Source organism: Telopea speciosissima, chromosome 4, assembly GCF_018873765.1.
Source record: "Telopea speciosissima isolate NSW1024214 ecotype Mountain lineage chromosome 4, Tspe_v1, whole genome shotgun sequence".
Lineage (NCBI taxonomy): Eukaryota > Viridiplantae > Streptophyta > Magnoliopsida > Proteales > Proteaceae > Telopea > Telopea speciosissima.
Window position 1 is genome coordinate 16,947,884 of NC_057919.1, and position 20,916 is coordinate 16,968,799.

General features: G+C 38.9%; 1 protein-coding gene across 1 annotated transcript; it reads right to left on the reverse strand.

Annotated features, from left to right (window-relative positions):
- Positions 1–11,433: 11,433 nt before the first annotated feature.
- LOC122660071 (L-ascorbate oxidase homolog) lies at positions 11,434–14,878 on the reverse strand. The gene is made up of 9 exons (XM_043855246.1): positions 14,849–14,878; positions 14,281–14,460; positions 14,001–14,110; positions 13,515–13,785; positions 12,941–13,037; positions 12,470–12,815; positions 11,968–12,333; positions 11,796–11,874; positions 11,434–11,692 (listed from the first exon to the last, which is right to left on the reverse strand). The coding sequence occupies exons 2-9, from the start codon at positions 14,422–14,424 to the stop codon at positions 11,489–11,491; spliced, it is 1,617 nt and encodes a 538-aa protein (XP_043711181.1). The 5' UTR covers positions 14,425–14,460; positions 14,849–14,878; the 3' UTR covers positions 11,434–11,488.
- Between the last annotated feature and the right edge of the window lie 6,038 nt (positions 14,879–20,916).

Sequence of the window (20,916 nt, forward strand, 5' to 3'; positions counted from 1 at the left end):
GGCCGCGCCGAGGCCGCGCTGGTGAGGCTGCGCCGAGGCCCGCGCTCGTGAGGAGGCCGCGCCGGTGAGGAGGCCGCGCCTCGGTGAGGCGCGCCCCCGACCGCGCGCTCGGGTGGTCCTTGGACCCCGGTTCGTTCCCCTTGGCTATGAGGCGGGTCGTCTGTGACACGTGGCGATCGTTGATTGACCGGTGAATATTGGATGTATCAACTTTCTTTATTTATGATTAAGCCCAGATACTTGAAATAATAACTTTTTGGAATTTCCCTCTCATCAATTCGCATTACCTCATTATTCGTCCTAATACAACTAAAGTTGCACACCATATACTCTGTCTTTGTTCTATTTATCTTAAACCTTTTGAATCCAAGGTCGATCTCCATAATTCTAACTTGACATTAATCTCTGCTTTTGTCTAATCCATCAAACATTATCATCACCAAAATCATTCACCAAGGAACCCCATTTTGAATGTCTCTGATTAAATCATCCACGATAAGCGCAAACAAATAAGGGCTTAAAGTTTATCTTTGATGTAACCAATTGTAATTGGTAATTCATTACTTTAACCATCCACAACTCTTACGCTAGTAACCACACCATTATACATATATTTAATTACATCCACATATTGACTCAAAGCACTTCTGTTCTCTAGTACTTGCCAGATTAAGTCTCTATAGACTCTGTCATAAGTTTTTTCTATGTTAATAAAAACCATATGGAGATCCTGCTGCAATCTCTAAATCTTTCCATAAGTCTCCTACGTAAATAAATAGCTTATGTTTTGAATCTTCCTCGCATAAAACCAAATTGGTTATCTGTAACAGTAGTTTCTTGTCTCAGGTGGGTTTCAATAATCCTCTCCTATATAAGGCTGAATAGTTTTATGCCTCTATAGTTATTGCAACTCTGGATGTCACATATATTTTTGTAAATTGAAACCACAATGCTTCTCCCACATTCATCTAGCCTTTCCCTTGTGCTCATAATCTTATTAAATATCTTAGTTAGCCAAGATAAACCACTGATTCCTAAACTCTTCCACATTTCTATTGAAACCTCATTTGGACCTGGTGCCTTGCCCTTTCATCCTCTTTCAAAGATTTTTTTTTTATTTCAAACACCCTAATTTTTCTATACATACATACGACATGTGGTGGTTTGATGGGTAATGCAGGCTTCTGAGACATTATTGCTCGAAATGTCTTCATAAGTTGTAGAAATAATCTACAACCATAGGTCAGAGGGATTGTTTAGGGATTAGAAAGTAAAAAGAGAGAAAGAGAGGTGAAAAGTTTACTTTTCTTGGGGAATCAGAAAAGAAGTCCTGAGTAGAGGAGTTTGAGTAATTATAAACCAAGTATAAATGAGTGATAGAAATTAATCCTTTACTATTTATATTTAGGGAAGAAGAACGCTGCCTTGTTGCGTGGCCTTTGTGCCCAGACACAGCCCCCTTGAAATGACCGCTCTGCACCCTACAAAATGAAAATTCCCCTTGGTCAATGCCCTTGTATGTGCTCTCTCATTGGCCCCCACATTGGTGCAGGGACCACACGACCAGGCATCATTTCTCTTCCCTTTGGACCCATTTGTTTAGTTGATAAAAAGAGAGGAAATAATATGTTGTGGGCCCCACCTGTAATGGAATGAAGAAATAGAAAATGAAAGGAAAGTAATCAATAGTAAGTCATTTCATACCCTGACGTCATCTCTATTTTATAATATAATAATCACAATCCCTCCCTTCGCCGCAAAGTCTTCCCGAAAACTAAGGGTGTCAATTGATACGGTTTTGGTACTAACTTTTGATGGATCAGATAGCTATCTCACAACTCCCCATTTGCCTAGAAACCTGATAAGTCCACAAGAAACTTGAAAAAGAGAACTAGTAATTGACCACCATCAACAGCTAAACTGAACATTTTAAAGTTTAAAGGGAATGATCAACTCAAATCTCTCCCTAGCTCAGTTTCTTATCCATTTCTTAACATTTGAAAGTGAATAACACACACACAAAAAAAAAACAAAAAAAACAGAAAAGTGAATAACACAAATAACCTCTATTCATCCCAAAAAAAAACCCAAATAACCTCGGTTCAATACAAAATAGATAATTTGATACGGTTCGATACATACCGAACGGTACCACTTTAGAAATTAGAATCATACCGAACTAAGAAAGATTTCATTTTCCCATACTGAAATCATACTGAATCTTCTTCAGTATGATTCGGTACTATTTTATAAGGTCAATTTCGGTTTCGATTCCAAATTGAAATCCTTATCTAAAATGATAGGACTTTGTTGAAGAATGGAAAGAATAAAATCCATTGACATGTCATCAGACAAAATCATATAATGTCCCCCATATTGTCTCCTTACTTTCCCACCCCTAAGCAAATGAACAAGTGTGCCTTTTGAAATTTATGAAAAACATAACCATTATCCCACCCCATTATTTTCCATCAAAGAAACATGTCATTATGTCTAATATGCATGCATTGCTCTTTCTTTTTCTTTTCACAGAATAAAACAAACATCGATATGCCACATGACTGGCACGGATGCTGCCAAGGTGTTGGGGCATGGACCCTTTACTTGGGTGTGTCAACCAAGAATGTTAAATCGACTAGGGTACCATACAATCCATCTAAGGACTGTTTGCATGCTTAGTAAGATTTAAGTGACATAATTGACTTGATTGAGTTAAAGAGAAACAGGGTGTACCAACCAATGTAGGCTACCCTACAGCTCAGATCTGCCCACCCATGGAATTAACTAATTAGGTGAGCCAATCCATGGGTGAGGGACTTAACCCATAGCTTGTTGCTTTGGTTCTAAACAATGAAGTTGCTTTTCTCTATATTCTTTTTTTTATATAGTCCCACATGAGGTTTCCATATGAGAGAGAGAGAGAGAGAGAGAGAGGGGTGATGCGGCTAGTGGTTTCTAGGATTTTTCGTTTCTTCTGGTTTTCCTAGGTAATATATCTTTTTCATTAAAAAAGAAGTCATATATATTATGGTAGTGAAGATCATAGCTGTAAGCTTTAATGTATCCCAAGGCTTCCAAGGCTTCCCAGGCTTGACTTCCTCAAATGAGTGAGAATGGATGCGTTTTTTAATTTGGTGAAAGTATTTCTCTTTTTTTTTTTTTGTTTTTTGATAAAAAAATATTCCTCTTCTCCCATAACATTTTTTTTTTGGGCGAGAGAACGCTATTTGGGCTTCTAGAGCCTGCATGTGCTTGTCAGCCAATGGCAGTACACGTGCAAACATCAACTTGGGTGAAATTTCTATTATTTCATGGAGGCAAGGCGGTATTTCCATGGGGACAAGACGGTACTGTGTCTAGATGCAGGAGCTACACTGCCACGTACATGATCAGGTAGCGTTTTTTTTTCCTTCTTTTTTTATTTTTTATTTTTATATAAAGATTAAGTTTCCCTTCATTCAAAGGGGACGGTTCACCCACTATCCTAGGGTTCACAAACCCCTTCTATGATTTAGAATTTTCCCAAAATGCCCTCCTGGTACTTTTTTTTGTCTTCTCTCACTCCATGGTGAATGAGATCCCATTCACCGTGGGTGGAGGAAAATTACGTCCTTTTTTTTTTTGGGTACAACTTCTTTGATAACACACTGATCGTAATTACTCCGTTGTCTTCTAAATCAGAAATATCATATTTTCAAAGCAACCCTGAGGGGGAAGCTCTAGCTATGTGAAATGGTATTCTGGAAGCAATTTCACTATGTATATGAAGCATCCCATAGTGGAGTTCGATTGCGGGGAACTCATTCAGTATATCCAAAAACCAACTCGAGCAACCCCCCCTTCACTCCCAGCCTATTATCTCATGTATCATCTACTTATTTTTTTCTTTCCTGAGTATAAGTTTCAGTTCAATCCTAAAGAATCCAATTTTGTAGCGGATTCTTTAGTCAGGAAAGTCCTGTCTATTACGTGTACGACGATTTGACTCAATTCTACTCCGTGGTTGAAGGAATCTTTTAATCCGTCACCCACGTGTTCACGTAATGAATAGATTCCTCTTTACCAAAAAAAAAAAAAATCATAATTACTCATCTTCTTATGAGAAAGGTCTGAAATACCCTTCACTATTCTAAATTCTCATACTAACAACATAGTGAATAGAAAAGAATGGATGAAGGAATTTTTTTTTTCTTTTCATGTCGCATTCTTTGTGGGAGAGCGTGGCCCCTATGTGTGGGAAATGATCAATAAGAGCACATGCATTGGCATCAGGGGAGCGGGTGATCATTTCACCTCCTTATATGTCTGGTGTGGGCGGTACACTCTCTCACATAAAACTTTTCTCTTTTCATTTTTTCTTATCAGTTATCACCTCTCTTAAGTGTCACTAAAAAATAAAATAAAATAAGAATCAACACGTGCTAACCACATGACCTAGAATACTATCAAGCAACCCTACGCAAAACTTATATACGAAAGTGTAGTTCCTCCGCCCCTCCTTGCTGACAATGTTAGTTTTTTTTTTTTTTTAATTACCAAAAAACTCTTGTAAACTAATAATTAAAGTCAACGTTTGGTAACATGCCAAACACTCGAAAGCCGAAAAAATTTCGGCGATTGAGAGATACAGGTTGTCCCATTGCCTATTGGTAAGTAACCACCATGTGATATCGGACATTTTTATTATTTTTTTTCAAATATTAAATATTAATCATTTCTATCTATTTTAAAATAGCAAAAACATCATCTAATAACTAGGGTTGTAAGGCTGGGATAGTGCTATATCCGCATCCGCATCCAATTAGCTATCGGATAGATTCAGATAGTGCTAAACGGATTAGGACATGGATACGGATCGGATATTTTATTCGTTTACATGTAAATATAGCTTTTCGGATAGCTATAGCCTATCTGTATCCGCATCCGTTTAACTTTCGGATGGATTCGGATAGTGCTAAACAGATACGGTCACGGATACGGAAACGGATTTTGGCTATTCATTTACACTCCTAATAATTACCCCCTTCAGCCATGGTAGCCTTACATGGCCACTTGAAATTTAGCCATTTGTGGGGAGAGTGTGGCTTGGGTGCGCGGGGCCAATGAGAGGGGCTATAGAAACATCTTAAGGGCGGGGTGGTAATTTCAACTTTCACTATGTCAAGGTATAGGCAATACAGTAAATACACTCCCCCATGGATAACTTTTCTACATAATTCAATTATATGGTTCATTATGTATTAGATTTTCCATGTAATAGGAAAAAACATAGATAGTGTCAGTGTTACTTCACTAAATTTATTGTTTTGACAGAAAATACAATTATTATTAATATCTAAATCAAATACTAAAGTTAATAAAGGGATAAACAAAGGTAAAAGTACTAATCAAAACACTCACATTTTTCAGAGACCACACTCAAAATATTCCAATAGGATCTCCTCCCATCTTAATTTTTTGAGACAATGAAGGTCTTAAAACTAACATTATTGGGGGAATTAGGTTTTATTAGACTAGCTATCAAGATGAAAGTTTTTTTTTTTTTTTTTTTTAGGAAGAGGGATGAGTATGCTAGTGGTATAGCATAAGCTAGTACCCTATGTGTCTATCTCTCTCTTCCACCCCCCCTTTTGAAATGACTCTCTTACCCCTCAAAGGGAGGAAGAGAGAGATAGACACGTAAGGCGCTAGCTTACGGTATACCACTAGCATACTCAACCTTTGTCCTTTTTCTTTTTCCGATGAGTAACAAGATGAAAAGTTAACAACATACATATTATCTAGTTACATAACTACAAAGGGGGGGGGGCGCAGGGAGGGGGGGCGGGGGGGGGGATGAGTTTCTAGCTCGGTGCCTGACCTCCACCCAATAGGAGTGGTACAAGTCCACGGAGGGTTCGACTCCTACCCCCCACCCTTTTTGACATATAGAAGTATTAGTTTGTAGGTATAATAAGTGTGGCCTTGCTTCATTTCATAAGTGGGTCCCATATGGGCCCCACATGTGAAATGACCACCCCACCACTGATTTTGCTATCGTTTAGTGGGGTTGGGCCGTCCAGCTCCCACCCTGGCAGGACAGGAACCAGGTCCCACCCAATGGGAGTGGTTTAAGTTCAGGAATCGAGGGCTCAACTCCTACCCCACACCCTTCTTGACATATAATAGTACTAGTTTATAGGTATAATAAGTGTCGCTTTGTGCCCCCTTGCTGGCCCCTAGTGGGTCCCTCTCCAGCTAGGAAGGGCAAAACATTGAACATTTTGTAACAATATGCAAAGATTATTTTCTTTACATAAGACCTTTACTAGACGTATATGACTTTGAGTGGAGATAAGATTTTGTAGACATGTTATGCATATTGTACTTTTACTTTTAAAAACCTGGACTGGGCATCGATCAAAAAGGGGCTCAATTTTGGTTCATTCATGTTTTGAGCAATGAAACCATGATTTTGAAAATTAATAAGAAATTGAAAGTAGTGGGAAAATAGAAAAATTAGAAATTCATAAAACAAAACTATGCGGTTTTCTCAATGACAGACCGGTTTTTAGTCTCAATTGGTTTTACCAGACAAGAAAAAACATAAAATCACTAGCTTTGGTTGAACCAATCCAATTTTTTAAACCATGATCTTCATGCATATGATAAATTTCAAACCAAAAGTAGTAATGATGGTAAGACAAATCCAAGATCCCATGTAGGGCTGCAACAGGGTTGAGTTAGGCCGGGCTTTTTAAAATCCCAGCCCAACCCTGTATCCCTTTAACTGGGTCAAGCCCCATCTTAACTCAGGGCCTAAAAAATCCAACCTTGACCCACCCTCAGGGCCGGGCCGGGCTGATCTTGATTGGCCCTGACCATGGGGCGTGACGACTATGGCGCTATTGTTTGGATATTTTAGTTCATATCAAGCTGTTTCACAATTTTAATGTTTGCTAGGCTGATTTTTTAGATAAGGTATTTTAACCACATGGTTTGAAATTCTATCTATTTTAACCTAAGATACCATGGGTTACTAAGTAATGGTATAAGTACCTACTTACTAAAATACTACTATATCTCTTATTATACACGAAACTACATGAAATCATCTGCTTTTACGTTGTCATAGTGATTAAGCAACCAAAATTATCTTTAGCAGAGACAAGGATTGGGCCGGGGGAGAAGAAGAAGACAGGGTCGGGTTGGGCTGGGCTATGCTAGGCTAGGCTCAGTTTGAGACCTCAACCTTGGCCTGACCCGACCTTGACTTAGGGTTAGAAATTCTCAGCCTTGACTTGCCCTCAGGGCCAGGGTATCTCAGTCCGGACTACATTTATAACTCCCAACATCTCAACAGGTTTAGAACATAAACAAGTCATACAACTGAGTTTGGATTCAAACTTTTCACAAATGGCCCAATCTGGTTTTCTTAATCCTTCAAAGATAGACCATAAGATTCTGTTTTCAGTCTCAATTGGCTCTAGTTCTATTTCCAGACAAATGAGCCAATCTTGATTTGGTCCCAATCTCTTCAATGATTAGAATAGTCACATCAAACATCCACTAATTTGATGACTCAAATACAAGGGGAAAATGAAATTGAAATAGGCCATTGGATTGACCAATTACCCGTCCACCTAGTAGAAATAAACTACTCAAAGGTTAAGATTGAGAAAAAAAAAATGGAAATCGTAAACAACAATCACACAGTCACATACAAAGAATTACATGGTTTTGCAGGATTACCTACATCCATGGTTTCTATCAATGGATAATAGGATTACAATTACTTGTCCTCACACCTCTCGATCTAATATTATAGTAAAAACTATCTCACTACAAATATATAACGAAACCCTACATAGACACATATTATTGAAATATCCATGTAACCATAAAATGCAAACGACCAAATACAAGGCAATGAAGGCATCGACACATCTTCCCCCAACAAGTTTCTCCATGGACGGCTTCTGAAGGGAAAAGGTGATCTAAAGCAAAGGGGTCACCAGGGAGCTTTGCGACCCATAGAGGGCTACTAAGGCCCATAGCGCAAAGCCTCTTCAAAGGGCTGTACCTGGCTTGTGTCGTTGGGGAAAAAATTGTTCAAATGGAAAATTTTTACAAGCTTTTTTTGGTAATAGGAAAATTTTACAAGATGAAACCACAAATATGTGCAAAAATTCAGAGAAATCACAGCGAAGTTTCTTTATCATCTACCATATTTGCAAATAGGAATAAGCAGGCCAAAAAAAAAATACTAAACAACAGTTTTAGCCATTGCCATTGTGATCAGCAAAAACCCAGTTCAGCAAGAATGGATTCTCATTAGTTCTTCATGGGAAACCCTAGCTACCAAAACTTTTGCCAGGATCCGAACCCATCCTGTTGAAACTAAAATGATGCAGTTGATCCAGAGAGCATAATTATATTCTTGAAGTTTTCATTATAGCTATGGTGTTAGTATGTTACTAGTGGAGTTTCCTACTCTCAAGGAGCTATTCCAGCGGTCCAGGTCCAGACACTGCTGATGCAATGAGTCATAAGTACGTGCTTGGCCATCAAGCTTCCATTGGAGGTGCCAATTGGTGGGAGTTGGGGGGGATAAAAATTAGGGGAAGAGTTCTTTGTGGGGAGTGTGACCCCGGATCCGGCTCTTCTCCAGGGAGCTCAGCGCCCAGGGAGTGCTCAGTGGCATCCAAGGGTTGGGCTATGCTGCACACATCTCGGTGCATGCCTAGGGATGTGTGTAGCACAGCCCAACAGCTGGATGCTCCCCGGGCGTGCTAGGCTGGGCTCCCTGGAGAGGAGCTCAATCCGTGTGGCCCCTGCACGTGCATGGGGGTCAATGAAAGAGCACACGGAAGCATCAATAGGGTGGACATTTCTGCCTTCCATGGGGTGGGCAGCCATTTTGCTCCCCCCCCCCCCCCGCCTCCTCGTGTCTACGCCTGGGCGCCACACTCCCCCCACATAGATCTTTTTCCCTAAATTAATAAAATTCATTTTTCTATACCTAATCAGCACTCATTATGCTTTGGGCATCAAGTTCTCATAAGGCCTAGGGTAAGGCTATGGATTTCCTTGAACAGGTCATCTAACATAGGGTATAAGAGGGAAGAGGAAGGAGCTTCATGCAAAATGAAACTGAGACTCAATCTTTGTTCTTGGCAACAGAATGCCAAAGATTTCACCAACTCCACTTGCTGGCACCTTTTGGTCATGGTTTAAAAACGCAGAATTGGAAATGGGATCAACCTTCTTTTATCGGCCCAAAATCAGCCAGAATCATGGAAATTAGAATTGGAAAGCAGCAAAAAGTGTTGGACAAGTGTGTGTCCATCAAACCCGGTTCGGTTCAGTTCGGTTCGGTTCGACCCGGTTCACCTTTGTATTGAACATTTATATATTTTAGTTTGATATTGTCACATACGATATAAACTTTTTGAGCATTATGTGTCCCTAAGTTTTACTTAAAATGGTAGTCACGACTAGGGTTTGGGCTGGGCACCATTATCATATGGTCGTCGCATTGGGTATGCCTAGACATGTGATGTCAGGGTACGAATGCGAGTGCTCACATGTTTGATGTGTGCATTGGCGAAGAATCTACTTTATCGATTCCCTCATGTATTATTGCCCAATTGGAGAACACCAAAATAGAGACTGTCTGTGCATGGTCAGATTGAAATCTGAATCCAGTGCCGTTTTGAAAATTGTTTTGCAAAAATCTATTTTACATAAAATAATAGATTATTTATGATTATTTGAACAAAGTGTTTTATCGAGTTTTGGGGGACCCGATCAGATGCACACTCTTATATGGGCATGTACTATGGAATGGGGTTTGACAGTACATGTGTACATGCCCTAGATTCCATAATGATGGTGTTGATTAGTGGGGGGGTTGTATATGATAATTTATTATCATATAGAGAGTTATTTGAAATTTACTATTTTAATTGTTTCTTTATTTAAGTAATGGATATGGTGCTAATTATAATTATCCATAAATATTAAATAAAATAATTAATTAATACTTTTCCTATTAGATTCTGCTTCTTTCCCTTTTAGAAGCATTTTGAGTTTAAACAAAACTGCCAAACAGAGAGAGAGAGAGTCAAACTCTCAAAGGGATTAAATCTTATCCATTTATGGTTTTTAATTAAACCATGGCATTATATAAAGGGGACCAAAAACGCAGAGGGGGCAGTGCTCCACGTTTTTGCCCCCTCTTCTGCGTTTTGGTCTCTCTGTCCCTCTTTGAGATCTCTTCTTCTTCTTTTAGTTTCTCTCATCTATGTTTGAGAGTTAGGGTTTGTGAAACCCTAGATCTGTGCTGAAGAATTTGAGAACATTTGGGATTGACTTGAATAACCTTGGTAGCATCATTGGAGGTTCAGATCTGTTTACTTGGAGTGCTCACTAGAGGAAGAACCATTGTCTTTTGGAGGAGCAACATTTGAGACACACCAGATTAGCAATTCTTGTTTAATTCCTTCAGTTATTAATTATTAATATTTATGAAATGCGAAAGAAACTCGAATCGATTTATTTCTGCTGAGCATTCGAGTATGGGATGCATCCCTCTTGCCATGTGATGGATTAGAAATGTTGTTTCTCTGTCCCTAATGTGCTCTATAATTGCGTGGGACACATGAGGAAAGGAGAAACCCTAACAGGGTTGTACCAGGGTTCCCATGGACAACCATGGGAAACCCTAAAAATTAAACTGGGGCGCCCATGGGACAACTGGGGCTAACCCGGGGTGTGCAATACCCTAATTGATTTATAATTGATTTTCCTAGAGAACCATGGTTTTATCCCTGGACCATAGTTTGGCCTACAAAAAGACTTTTCAAAATCTATACTTCTGGAGTTTTTGATTCAATAGATTCAAGATCATGATAGAAGAGGTAAAAGTGCCCATAGATTTTTTTGCTTAATTGCTAACTAAAAGAAGGATACAATGACAACAAATTGAAGATCAAACATGGATCATAGGCACTTCAATCTTCAAAAGAGGATTGCAGGAATTGTCCAAAATCAGGCTCAGGCTCTCAGCCAATTCCATTTCGAATTGGTTGATGATTCGATTCCTATTCTTAAAACCATGCTTTTACTAGAAGTGAATTTCAAGAGATTGGTTCCATTTGAGCTTTAGTAAATCTAGTTTTTGATCTAAGCAACTTTTGTATAGATAACCTCCCCCGGTTACTTCGATGCAGAGGGCATAGACATACACTCTGCATTGACAATCTTTTCTTCTTTTCCTAATGGGTATATCCGAGTCCTCTTTTCCATTCAAGAAAAAGAAAAGCACTTCCAAAGGAAACAAGGTTAATGTGAATAACTGAAGAAATTTTTACAGCTCTTACTATAACAATACAGGTACACAAAATAAATTAAATCAAGACATCTCTCTCTCTCTCTCCTCTCTATCCCTCCCTTGCAGTCAAACCCTTATGACTGAAGGTACCAAATAGATTAATAATGAAACAAACTAAGCATGCCTTCCTACAGCTTTGCCACAAAGGATGGCATTTGAAGGGATGTCGTATTCGTTAGCGAGACTCTTTGTTGAGGTCCAAACCCTGAGATAGAGTTGCTGACCCAAGTACTGCCTTGCCCACATTGCAGACCTTATGTTCCACATACCTTGGTTGTCCAATGACACCAATATAGCTGTCCAAGAATTTGGATAAACCTGTGGTAAAAATACACATAATAAGAACCAACCCCAAGACTAGCCTGTTGGAATCAGTTAAAACCATAAACACCAAATGCATTTTTGTATACAGCTTCAATACCTGAGCAGTATGTCTAGTGAGTGCATCAACTAGATTGTATGTATTCCTACTGGCTTGTGTCCATTGTCCACGTCCGTAACTGATTTGATTCCAATTGGCATTATCAGAATTTTTGAAAAAATAAAAATCTGATAAAAATTTACACAAAAACAAACCAAATATATAGGCTTACCCGACAACCCAGTAATCATAACCATCAAGATGCCAAGATTGGATTGTGTTCTCGTTGTTTTGGAAGACAACTTCAATAAAATCATGGAGAGAAGTAGGCATGACAGAGCTACCATAGAATGCAGGACCCTCTGTGGGATTTGCTTGGATGGTGTCCATACTGAAGACGTCGGGGATATTGTAATAGTCAGCGAGCTTTAGAGGGGTGTCAGGGTTAATGTAAGAGACCCTATTAACAGCATAACGCTGCTTTCCATTTATCAGAGCTGCTGAGTTGGCCAAGATAATCGTCTTCGATGGTGTAATTTTCCCATAATGGAATGAGCCTTGAGGATTAGGCCTGGCTGCATTTGCTGTCAAATTCCATCTATCAATAATAAAGGGAAAAAAAAAAGAGAACATTAGATTCAAGACAGAAGGCATCAAAGTTTATTTCTAAGTTATGTTAATCCCCCAGTTTCAAATGAAGTACTTTGATGGTCAAGTCTTCAAAACTATTATACCTGAAGGTTCTGGCTTGCTTCATAGACCACTGTATTTGGTAAGTTGGGCCAGCAGGCAATGGACCGGAAACTGAGGATTGAGAGTTTGAGTAATGTAACACTGAAGTTGCTGTGAGAACTTGCTTTGTGAAGCGTGTAGACGCAACAATGTAATAATCCTTCGGAGCCTGATTCAAGGTGACTAAGACAGATAAAGATTGGCCAACATGTACATCAAGAGAATCATACATGCCCTGTATGACGTGAGATCCTTCGACCTCAACCAACTTCATTGTGTGTCCCTGAATTCTGAAGTTAAAGGAGGTTGAATGGCCTACATTAGAGATCCTGAACATGTAGGTTTTACCTGAAACAACATCAGCATACCCTAGATTAGATATATTTGGATAAAGGAAGGATTATCCAACATTTTAACCATCATTTAAGTAAATAGTCACCTAATCAAAGACACAGGCAATTACGTTAATGTACCTTGATCGCCACTGAAGGTAGAATGAGCTTGGCCATTTATAAGAATGGCATCAGGGAAAGGAAGAGTATTCCCTGAATCCAGCAATTGTTGTAAGTTCTGCAAAAACGAGAAGCATAAACGTCAGATAGTAGAACAGGTAGAAAGTTATTGCATATCATGAAAGACAGTATCTTATGCCAAACTGGAAGAGCAAACCACCCAGCCAGGTTGACAAGGCTGGTTAATTAAAATGAGAAGTTGATTGGTTGATGGAACTTCAATGGAAACCAACCAGGCCAGACTCATAGTAATTATTTTAAACATTTAAACATTTCCACAAGAAATAAGCCCAATTTGGTTTCAGCCATGGCTCAATATGTAAAGTATCTGGCCCAAAGTCGCTTATCTACACCTTTCAGACTTTTAGAATTTTTCCAGTAATGCAGGAAACAAGTCAATTAAACTTCTTTGCCAGAACATACAGTGAGAATCAGTTTTAAAACACAACAATGTCAGCAGGGCTTTCAAATGGGTCACCATCAAAATGGATGTGTAAAAACATAGAGGGGGAGAGAGAGTCTTTAACTTAATCACCTTGTGGTTGTTCTTGTACCAATCGCCAACAAGCAAAGTGAAATCTTCAGCAGGTCGAGGATATGGGACTGGTATCACAGACCTTGCATAGACATTCAGTCCTCCAAACCCACCAGCAGTTCTGTGCATTAGAGTAGATGGGAAATATGTGTAGGTCCCAATCTGATCCTTAGTTTGGAACTTGTATGTGTAGTTTGAGTTCGGAGGGATAGGGCAGTTAGTCCCAAGCACTCCATCTTGCCATGAGTTCTTCCTCTGCTTAATACCGTTCCTAGTTATCAGAGTCCATGATTTCATATTTCAGAGCAACCAAAATCTCATCAGTTGATAAATCCAGAAAACAGAAGGAATGTCATAAAGTCTAAAACTTAAAAGATAAGAAATCAAAATTGGGTAACATAGAAAAGGGTTGCAAAAGTAAACATTTTCCCCACTAATGTGAAAATGATTTGGCAGGGGGAACTAGTTAAAGAGAGTGAGACTCACCATGTTAACAAGAAAGGCTCGTCCAGCTTATTAATGAGGTTGAGGATTATGTTATCGTTGGTGACAACATCAAGTCTTGGACCAGGAAATTGGCCATTGATGAGAATACCCTTTAAAAGTAAACAACCAAAACTAGATCAGATTGGGGGAAACTTAAAACTGATGTTAGCCCAGAAGAACTAATAGAAATGAGAGAGAGAGAGAGAGAGAGAGAGAGATTTCTGCCCAAATGTATAACAACAATAGCTGGACATGTTTTCTCAGACACCAAAAGACAAACCTGTTGAGGGACACCGAGAGGATAAATAGTTCCGTAGGTTACAGTCCAAGTATAGAATCTGTAAGGGTCCTCTGCTTTCACCAACGAAAGGGTAAAGCAGGCGAGAACTCCGCAAACCAAAAGCAGCAAGTGTGTTTCCCTCATTTTGTCACCAGAAACCTCTCCAAGAGTTTCAGACTTCTGCAGAAGTAGTTCCAAAATAAGATACCCATTGCAGAAAGGAAGGTACATTACAGATTTAAACTTCAAAACAAAGACATAAACTTGCAAAATAATCACTTCTAGACAAAAGAATATAAAAGAACTGGAACACTGTAGTCTGTTTTTTCCAGGATGAAATCCGAGAGAGTAGAAATCCGCGCATAAGCAGTAAACCCCATCAAAGCTTTGCAGATCAGAGTCAAAAACAACTAAACATTCACCAGCAAGAGAAGAATTTGAAAAACCCATTTTGATCAAAGCAAACAAACTAGTAGAGATGGAGGAGAACATTGTCGAACGAACGGTCGAATAGAATGCTTAAGAAAGTAGAAGTTGTACAAAAGAAAGTTAAGAGATTCTGACTTACCCAGATGTGAATGTAATGGCTTTCCTCCTCTACAGAGGTTCAGATAGAGAGAACCAGAGTTCAAGCGTTCTACTGATCTCTCTCTCTCTCTCTCTCAGAGACAGTCGAAGGGCCAACAGATGGATGAATCCTCAAAGGGGTTGGTCGCTTATGCTTAAGTAAGGAAACTGCACTAGGCGCAGGGGTCCACAACTTGAATTCGCGTTGTCTCTCTCTCTCTCTCTCTCCCTCTGTGAATGAGTGTGAGGTGGTGTGAGAGTTGAGAAGTACTAGAAGAAGCAGGAAGAAGAGGGAGTGAGTTAGAGTTGGAGGGCAGTGGGGGAGGGGCATTAGAGGAGGCCCAGCAAAACAGTTCACGCGTTTCCGCGTAATTATGGTTTATGGAGTGGGGAGGATTGTCTCTTGTCTTGGATACCAAACGTAAGGAAGAAGAGATTAATGGATGTTCAAGTAAAAGACGATAAATTTGACTGTAATTTCCATTAATCACGGGACGGGCATCCAATTAAGAAGATTAAAGAAAGAGAAAAGGATTTGGTATTCTCTTTCCCTTGTAACTTTAATTAATGGGAGTTCGTTTTCCGTATTTATTTATGGAGAAGAGAAGGATTGGGTGAGAAGAAGAGCTTTGGAATTTGGATGACCAGAAACAGTGGGTTTATCAATGTTGTTGCATCTTTGCATTTATAATAAAATCATGAAGAATTGAGAGGTGAGAGAGAGTTGTTGGAACTTGGAAGACCGAATTGAATTGAATGTTGTTTGGGTTTTCACATGCACCAGATCAGATGAATGGATAAGAACCAATGTGCACTCTTCAAATTGAATTCAGAATCATTTCTTTTTCATTTGAAATTTAAAAATGCCTTCTTTTCCTATCATTTAAGGTTCTGTGAAAATAAAAAGGAATGGGACAATTGGACATAGAACATGGAAGCCTGCATTACTGCCTAGTTTGTCTTGTTTCGTTTGATGATCTTCTTCTTCTTCTACTAGTTCCCGCGCCCTGTTGCTTTAGCTGTAGAGCAATAGAGCTTTTCAATTATAATAATTATATAGTTAGTTTTATTTGTGTTCCATTAATGGTCAAATAAGAGGAGTAATTGGAAATAGGAGGAAGCCGAAAGAGAAATCGGAAAGAGCCAAAAAAAAATTAGTACCATCCTACCAGCTTCAGCTGCTTGTGTAGGTGGTATGGGAAACTGAATCCATGACTTTATATCCTTTATGGGGCTCCACTTCATATGCCACTTCCAGCTGTAGTCATGCTTCTTGGGTTTGGGGTGGCCGGGTGGGTGGGGGAAGACAACGTAATAATGAAACGGCAAAAATCTCCCTGGTCCCATCTAATTTACCATCCTTGTGATGTATTTTTTTTTTGGTTAAAACCATCTGTGTGATTTGATGTGACGTGATTTGAGTGATTTATTTGCGTTAAAAAAAAATAAAAATCATGAAGATGTAATGATTGATTTATGTATTTATATAATTTTTTTTCTTTAACATCCAAACATAACCTTAATGAACTGTTAATGATAAATATGAAAAAGAATATACCATGTCCCCTAAGTTACAACGAGAAGATTTAACTTCTGGATTGGAAAAATTGTTTCACCATGCCTTTAACCATCATTATTTCTTTTATCTTTCACTCTATTATTATTTTTTTTGTTAAGTAGAAAAGAAAATGTGTATAGAAGAGACCATGTGATAGTCGTTGAGACGAGTAAAATTAAACACATGGTAGTCGGATTCGAGGTCTATGATTTGCAATGGTTGTTAGAGCTTCCATTGAGCTTGGAGGCAAGATTTTAACGGGAGTTAAGGAAGGTTTAATTAAGCCCAGCAACTTACCAATGAGGCTAAGACGTTGTGGTTTTTGGAAGCAAATTTAAAGTTCTGGATCAATATCGATCATCAGTATGTTAGAAGTAGTATTCTCAAATGCGGGACACAGAGCAAGGTCCATATCATCTATGGTGGCTTCATCATCAACGTGATCAGTCCATGCTGGAGAAGGTCATGGGAGCAAGCAGTTTCTCTTTAAAGGAAACAATGGAGGGAGACAAAGTTGAAGTAATAGGAGGGATGGACGACGTAGGGAGGTTGCTCTAGCAATGTTCAACTAGGGGAGGAACAGAAGCCCACGGATCATAAGCTAAGGAGGAGGGAGGGGAGCGGGGTTCACATAAAATGGAAAAATAATAGTCACATTGTCCGTACCATTCACCTTTTCACACACATTCTCTTCTTCTTGACATGTGGTATAAAATATGGAAAAAAGAAAGCTAATTAAACCCCTATTCTGTGACACAGGAGTACGTGAATAAAATTATCACTTTACCCCTCAAAGTCTCCTCCATAAAATTAAATATTCCACTCATGTCAATTGTTGTGTACAGGGACTACACGACCAAGTAGTGAAAGCTTTTCTCTCTACCCTAGGTGAAATAAAAATACACCCATCTAGAAGGTATTATTATTCTTCCCTACCATACAAACTCGATAACGCCTCCCCTCCATTGTTTCCCAATACTCTTTCCATACCATCCAAAACCCTAGATGAAGAGTTATCCTTTCGCCATGGATGAAAGGAAACTCTGCTCATTAATTGTATTAAATGTTAGGATTCAGATTTAGTGAAATCTCTCATACATATATATATATATATACACCCTCTCACGTAGTTCTGGACTCTGGTCCATGCTAACAAAATTCGCTTTTAAACTATTGTATCTTAGAGGCCAGGCTGAGTAAGTAGGGCACTGGTGAAGGACTCTCTCTGTCTCTCACTCATTTTCTGGTTCAATTATAAAAAATTAAAAAGAGATCATAGGCCTTACGAGGCCAAATTGGCAATGGGACAGAGCACGTGAGGTGTGGAAGTGGGAGTTATGGTCTTTGAAGTGACCATGGGAATTGGTGGACCACAAAGTAGCATATGCATGGCATAATGGTGCATCTGGTGTGGGTGGGTGTGTTGTGGGTGGTAACTGGGCCAGCAGTAGCCGACCAGTAGCCACTGGATGACTACGGTGCATGGTGATCGAGTAGTCATGGAGAAGGAGCCACCGACTAGTACATACTATAGTGAGCAGTAACCGCCAATATCTACGGGCACTGGATCATTCATGGAACGAGAGAATACTTCTTCTTCTTCTACTAGGCCTCGTTTGTTTGGAGGGAAAGGTGGAGTGGGATTGTTGAGAAGAAGGGACTCACATGTTCGCGGAGTTTTGTTGGGTGAAAATGTTGAATCCAGATTTACTATCCACATGGGAACGCGTGGGGACAAATCTGATCCCTCTATGGGGCGTGGGTCCTATACCCCAATGGAGGGTTCAATTGTCCCAACTCGTCTCCATGTGGATTGCAAATCTGAACTCACAAATGTTGAGGTAAAGTTATTTTTTCTATGAATAATAATCAAAATCCCACCAATTTGGTGGGACTTTGGATTACAAAGAGATGGGATTTTGAAATGTCACATCAACAAAATAATTAGTGATTTTTCGAGCTTTTTTAAGTTCTTTTTTTTTTGGATAAATGACAACCTATTGATTATCAAGTGTTTGACACGTAACTAATGGATTAAAAGGGTCTACTAGCCGCAGAGTGGGATTTGATCAAACTGTCGTACACTGGATAGTTTTGTAAGCTCACCATCTCAAATTAACCAGACAAGATTAGAGTGAAATTTTAAAATACAACATAAACATTTTCTCACCCTAATTCTCCCACCACCTAAGTCCCCTCTGAACAAACGAACCCCCCTAGAGTTTGTGATATGCATTGGTTCCTCTATAGAGCGATAGGGAATGTAGTGCACATCCAAAGACCTATAGTGCTTGAGCACGCAGCCCAATATCCCACCTGTGTATTGAGCTACATGCCCAAATACTGCAGCCCACCGGATGATGCGCTACAAACCCTATAGCGCTATAGAAGACCCAAATCCTTGTGATGCACTAAGACATCATCATGCATTCATGTTACATGAGATGTTGACTTTATGGAGAGAGAAAGAGAAAAGGCCAAGTAACCAGGGACCCACTTTTTATAAATATTATAATTGATGAAGAAAATACTTTACTTTATTCCCTTTTTTTTTTTTTTTTTTTTGGGTAATTATTTACTCTATCCCCTTCAAATATACTTGATGGGGTTAGTAGTGGTAGTGAGGATTGCAAGTGAAATAAATAAATAATGGAAAAAGGAACATTGTATGTCGCGTAGCCTCTGCATTGCATCAGACATAGCCTTCTAAAATTTTTGCCCAGTATTCTTCTAAAAATGAAAAATCTCCCTTAATCGATGCTCTTGTACGTGTTTTCATTGGTTTCGCATTTTAAAAGTTAGGTGATGTTATATAATAGGAAAAAAGATCTCTGTTGAGTCTATCTCTCTCCTGCCCCATATGAAAAGACACATCTGCCCCCTTATTTTAAGGAGGAGAAAGATAGACACATGGGAGTGCTACGCCAGCACTCCCGTACAAAAAACTGCTTCTCTATATAATAATAGTAGTAATAATGTAAGACATTGTCGATTAATGAAAATATGAATCACTACTGTTCAGTACTAACGAAGGAACCATCCACCCATGATTTTTTCTCCTTTCTTTTCTTCCATAGAACTCATCATCCCATGATGTGGGTTGTTGGCTATTGCCATCTCTCTCTCTCTCACACACACACACAAAAGTGATTCAACTTTCACCCTAGCTTTGATTTTTTATTTTTTTTTTAAAAAAATCATTTATTCTTGGACTTGCATTACAAGACACTAATCTTGTGGGACAGGACCTAATGAAGTTCAAATTTCTAATTCCCTTTTTATTAAAAATTGTCTGTATTAAGTATTGGACCTAGTTTTCCTACACAGAAGGTAAGGAAACAATCTCCTTGACGAATACCCAGATTTGCCATATGGCAAATCAGATTGGTCTAAAATTTTACAATTCAACTCCTCTATTTCTGCTTGCTCCTATTGCCGTGTGTGCCCTACACACAAGCAAAGCGGAGTGTACCGCCTTACCCCTGCCTGAGCACCTTGCCCGAGCAGGGGTAAAGCGGTACTTTCCATCGCACTTGTGTGTGGGGTGCATAGCAGTACCAGGCAAACGGAAATAAAAGAGTCAGATCCAAAATTTTATGGACATGTAGACTTAATTTTCTCTACTAACATGTCAAGTTTCAACCCAAACAAAATTTGCACTAGTAAAAATCTATTGACGGTTAGGGTACCAATAGGCTGTGCATGGACATACATAACAGAGCATATATCCATTAAATGAGAGGATATATGATTGAATTTTGAAAATGAAATTCCCATTAATTAAGGAGATTCTTTCCTAAATATCCATCTAAGAAAACTTTTTTGCTTAACTGTTGACCACTAAACTTTGTTTCCTAGCCTGGAATAAGAATATCCACAACAACCCCATAATTTTGATTATTATAATTAACAGTATCTTTCTTTTCTTTTAAGGAGTTAACCTTACTTTGCAGGTTCTAATAGTGTTTCATAGGACATTGCCACCTTGGAATGGTACCATGCATGTGCTTGGTAGGTACATATGAGGCTAATGCAAACTTAATTAATTAGTTTTAACTGTAATAATTAATTAATTAATATGTAGATAATAACCATAAAAAAAAAATATTTCTTAATACTCAACTTAGATATAGAGCAACTAAAGATATTAAGAAAAAGAAAATTATGTATGTTAAATTGTTCCCAGATAGGCCTGAACCACTAAAAGCTTCCCATGCATCTTCCTTTCGAAGAAATTAAAAATTTCTAACATTTCTGTTTCTATTCTTGAAAGTCAAAGAATTTGGATAAGCAGAAGTTTCCATAACTCTTAATATTTTAATTCACAGCTCACATGCAAGTGATCTAACTGCGTTCCGTTCTTTTCACATTAATTACATACATATATTCTGCTTATTAATTAATTACTCTACTAATTGGAGCTTCCAATGAATTTTTGATTCCTAGAGAGAGACAGAGTTGGGGGGGGGGGGGGGGGGGATGGGGATCTTTATCGTCTCCATTTATCTGCC

What these genes read in the sequence shown, in the direction of transcription:
- LOC122660071 (XM_043855246.1), bottom strand. Translation starts at nt 14,424, where the DNA reads ATGAGGGAAACACACTTGCTGCTTTTGGTTTGCGGAGTTCTCGCCTGC. An exon ending in CTCTCGGTGTCCCTCAACAG is followed by an intron (nt 14,111 to 14,280) that starts GTTTGTCTTTTG and finishes TTACTTTTAAAG; the next exon opens with GGTATTCTCATCAATGGCCA. An exon ending in TCACTAGACATACTGCTCAG is followed by an intron (nt 11,693 to 11,795) that starts GTATTGAAGCTG and finishes TTTTTACCACAG; the next exon opens with GTTTATCCAAATTCTTGGAC.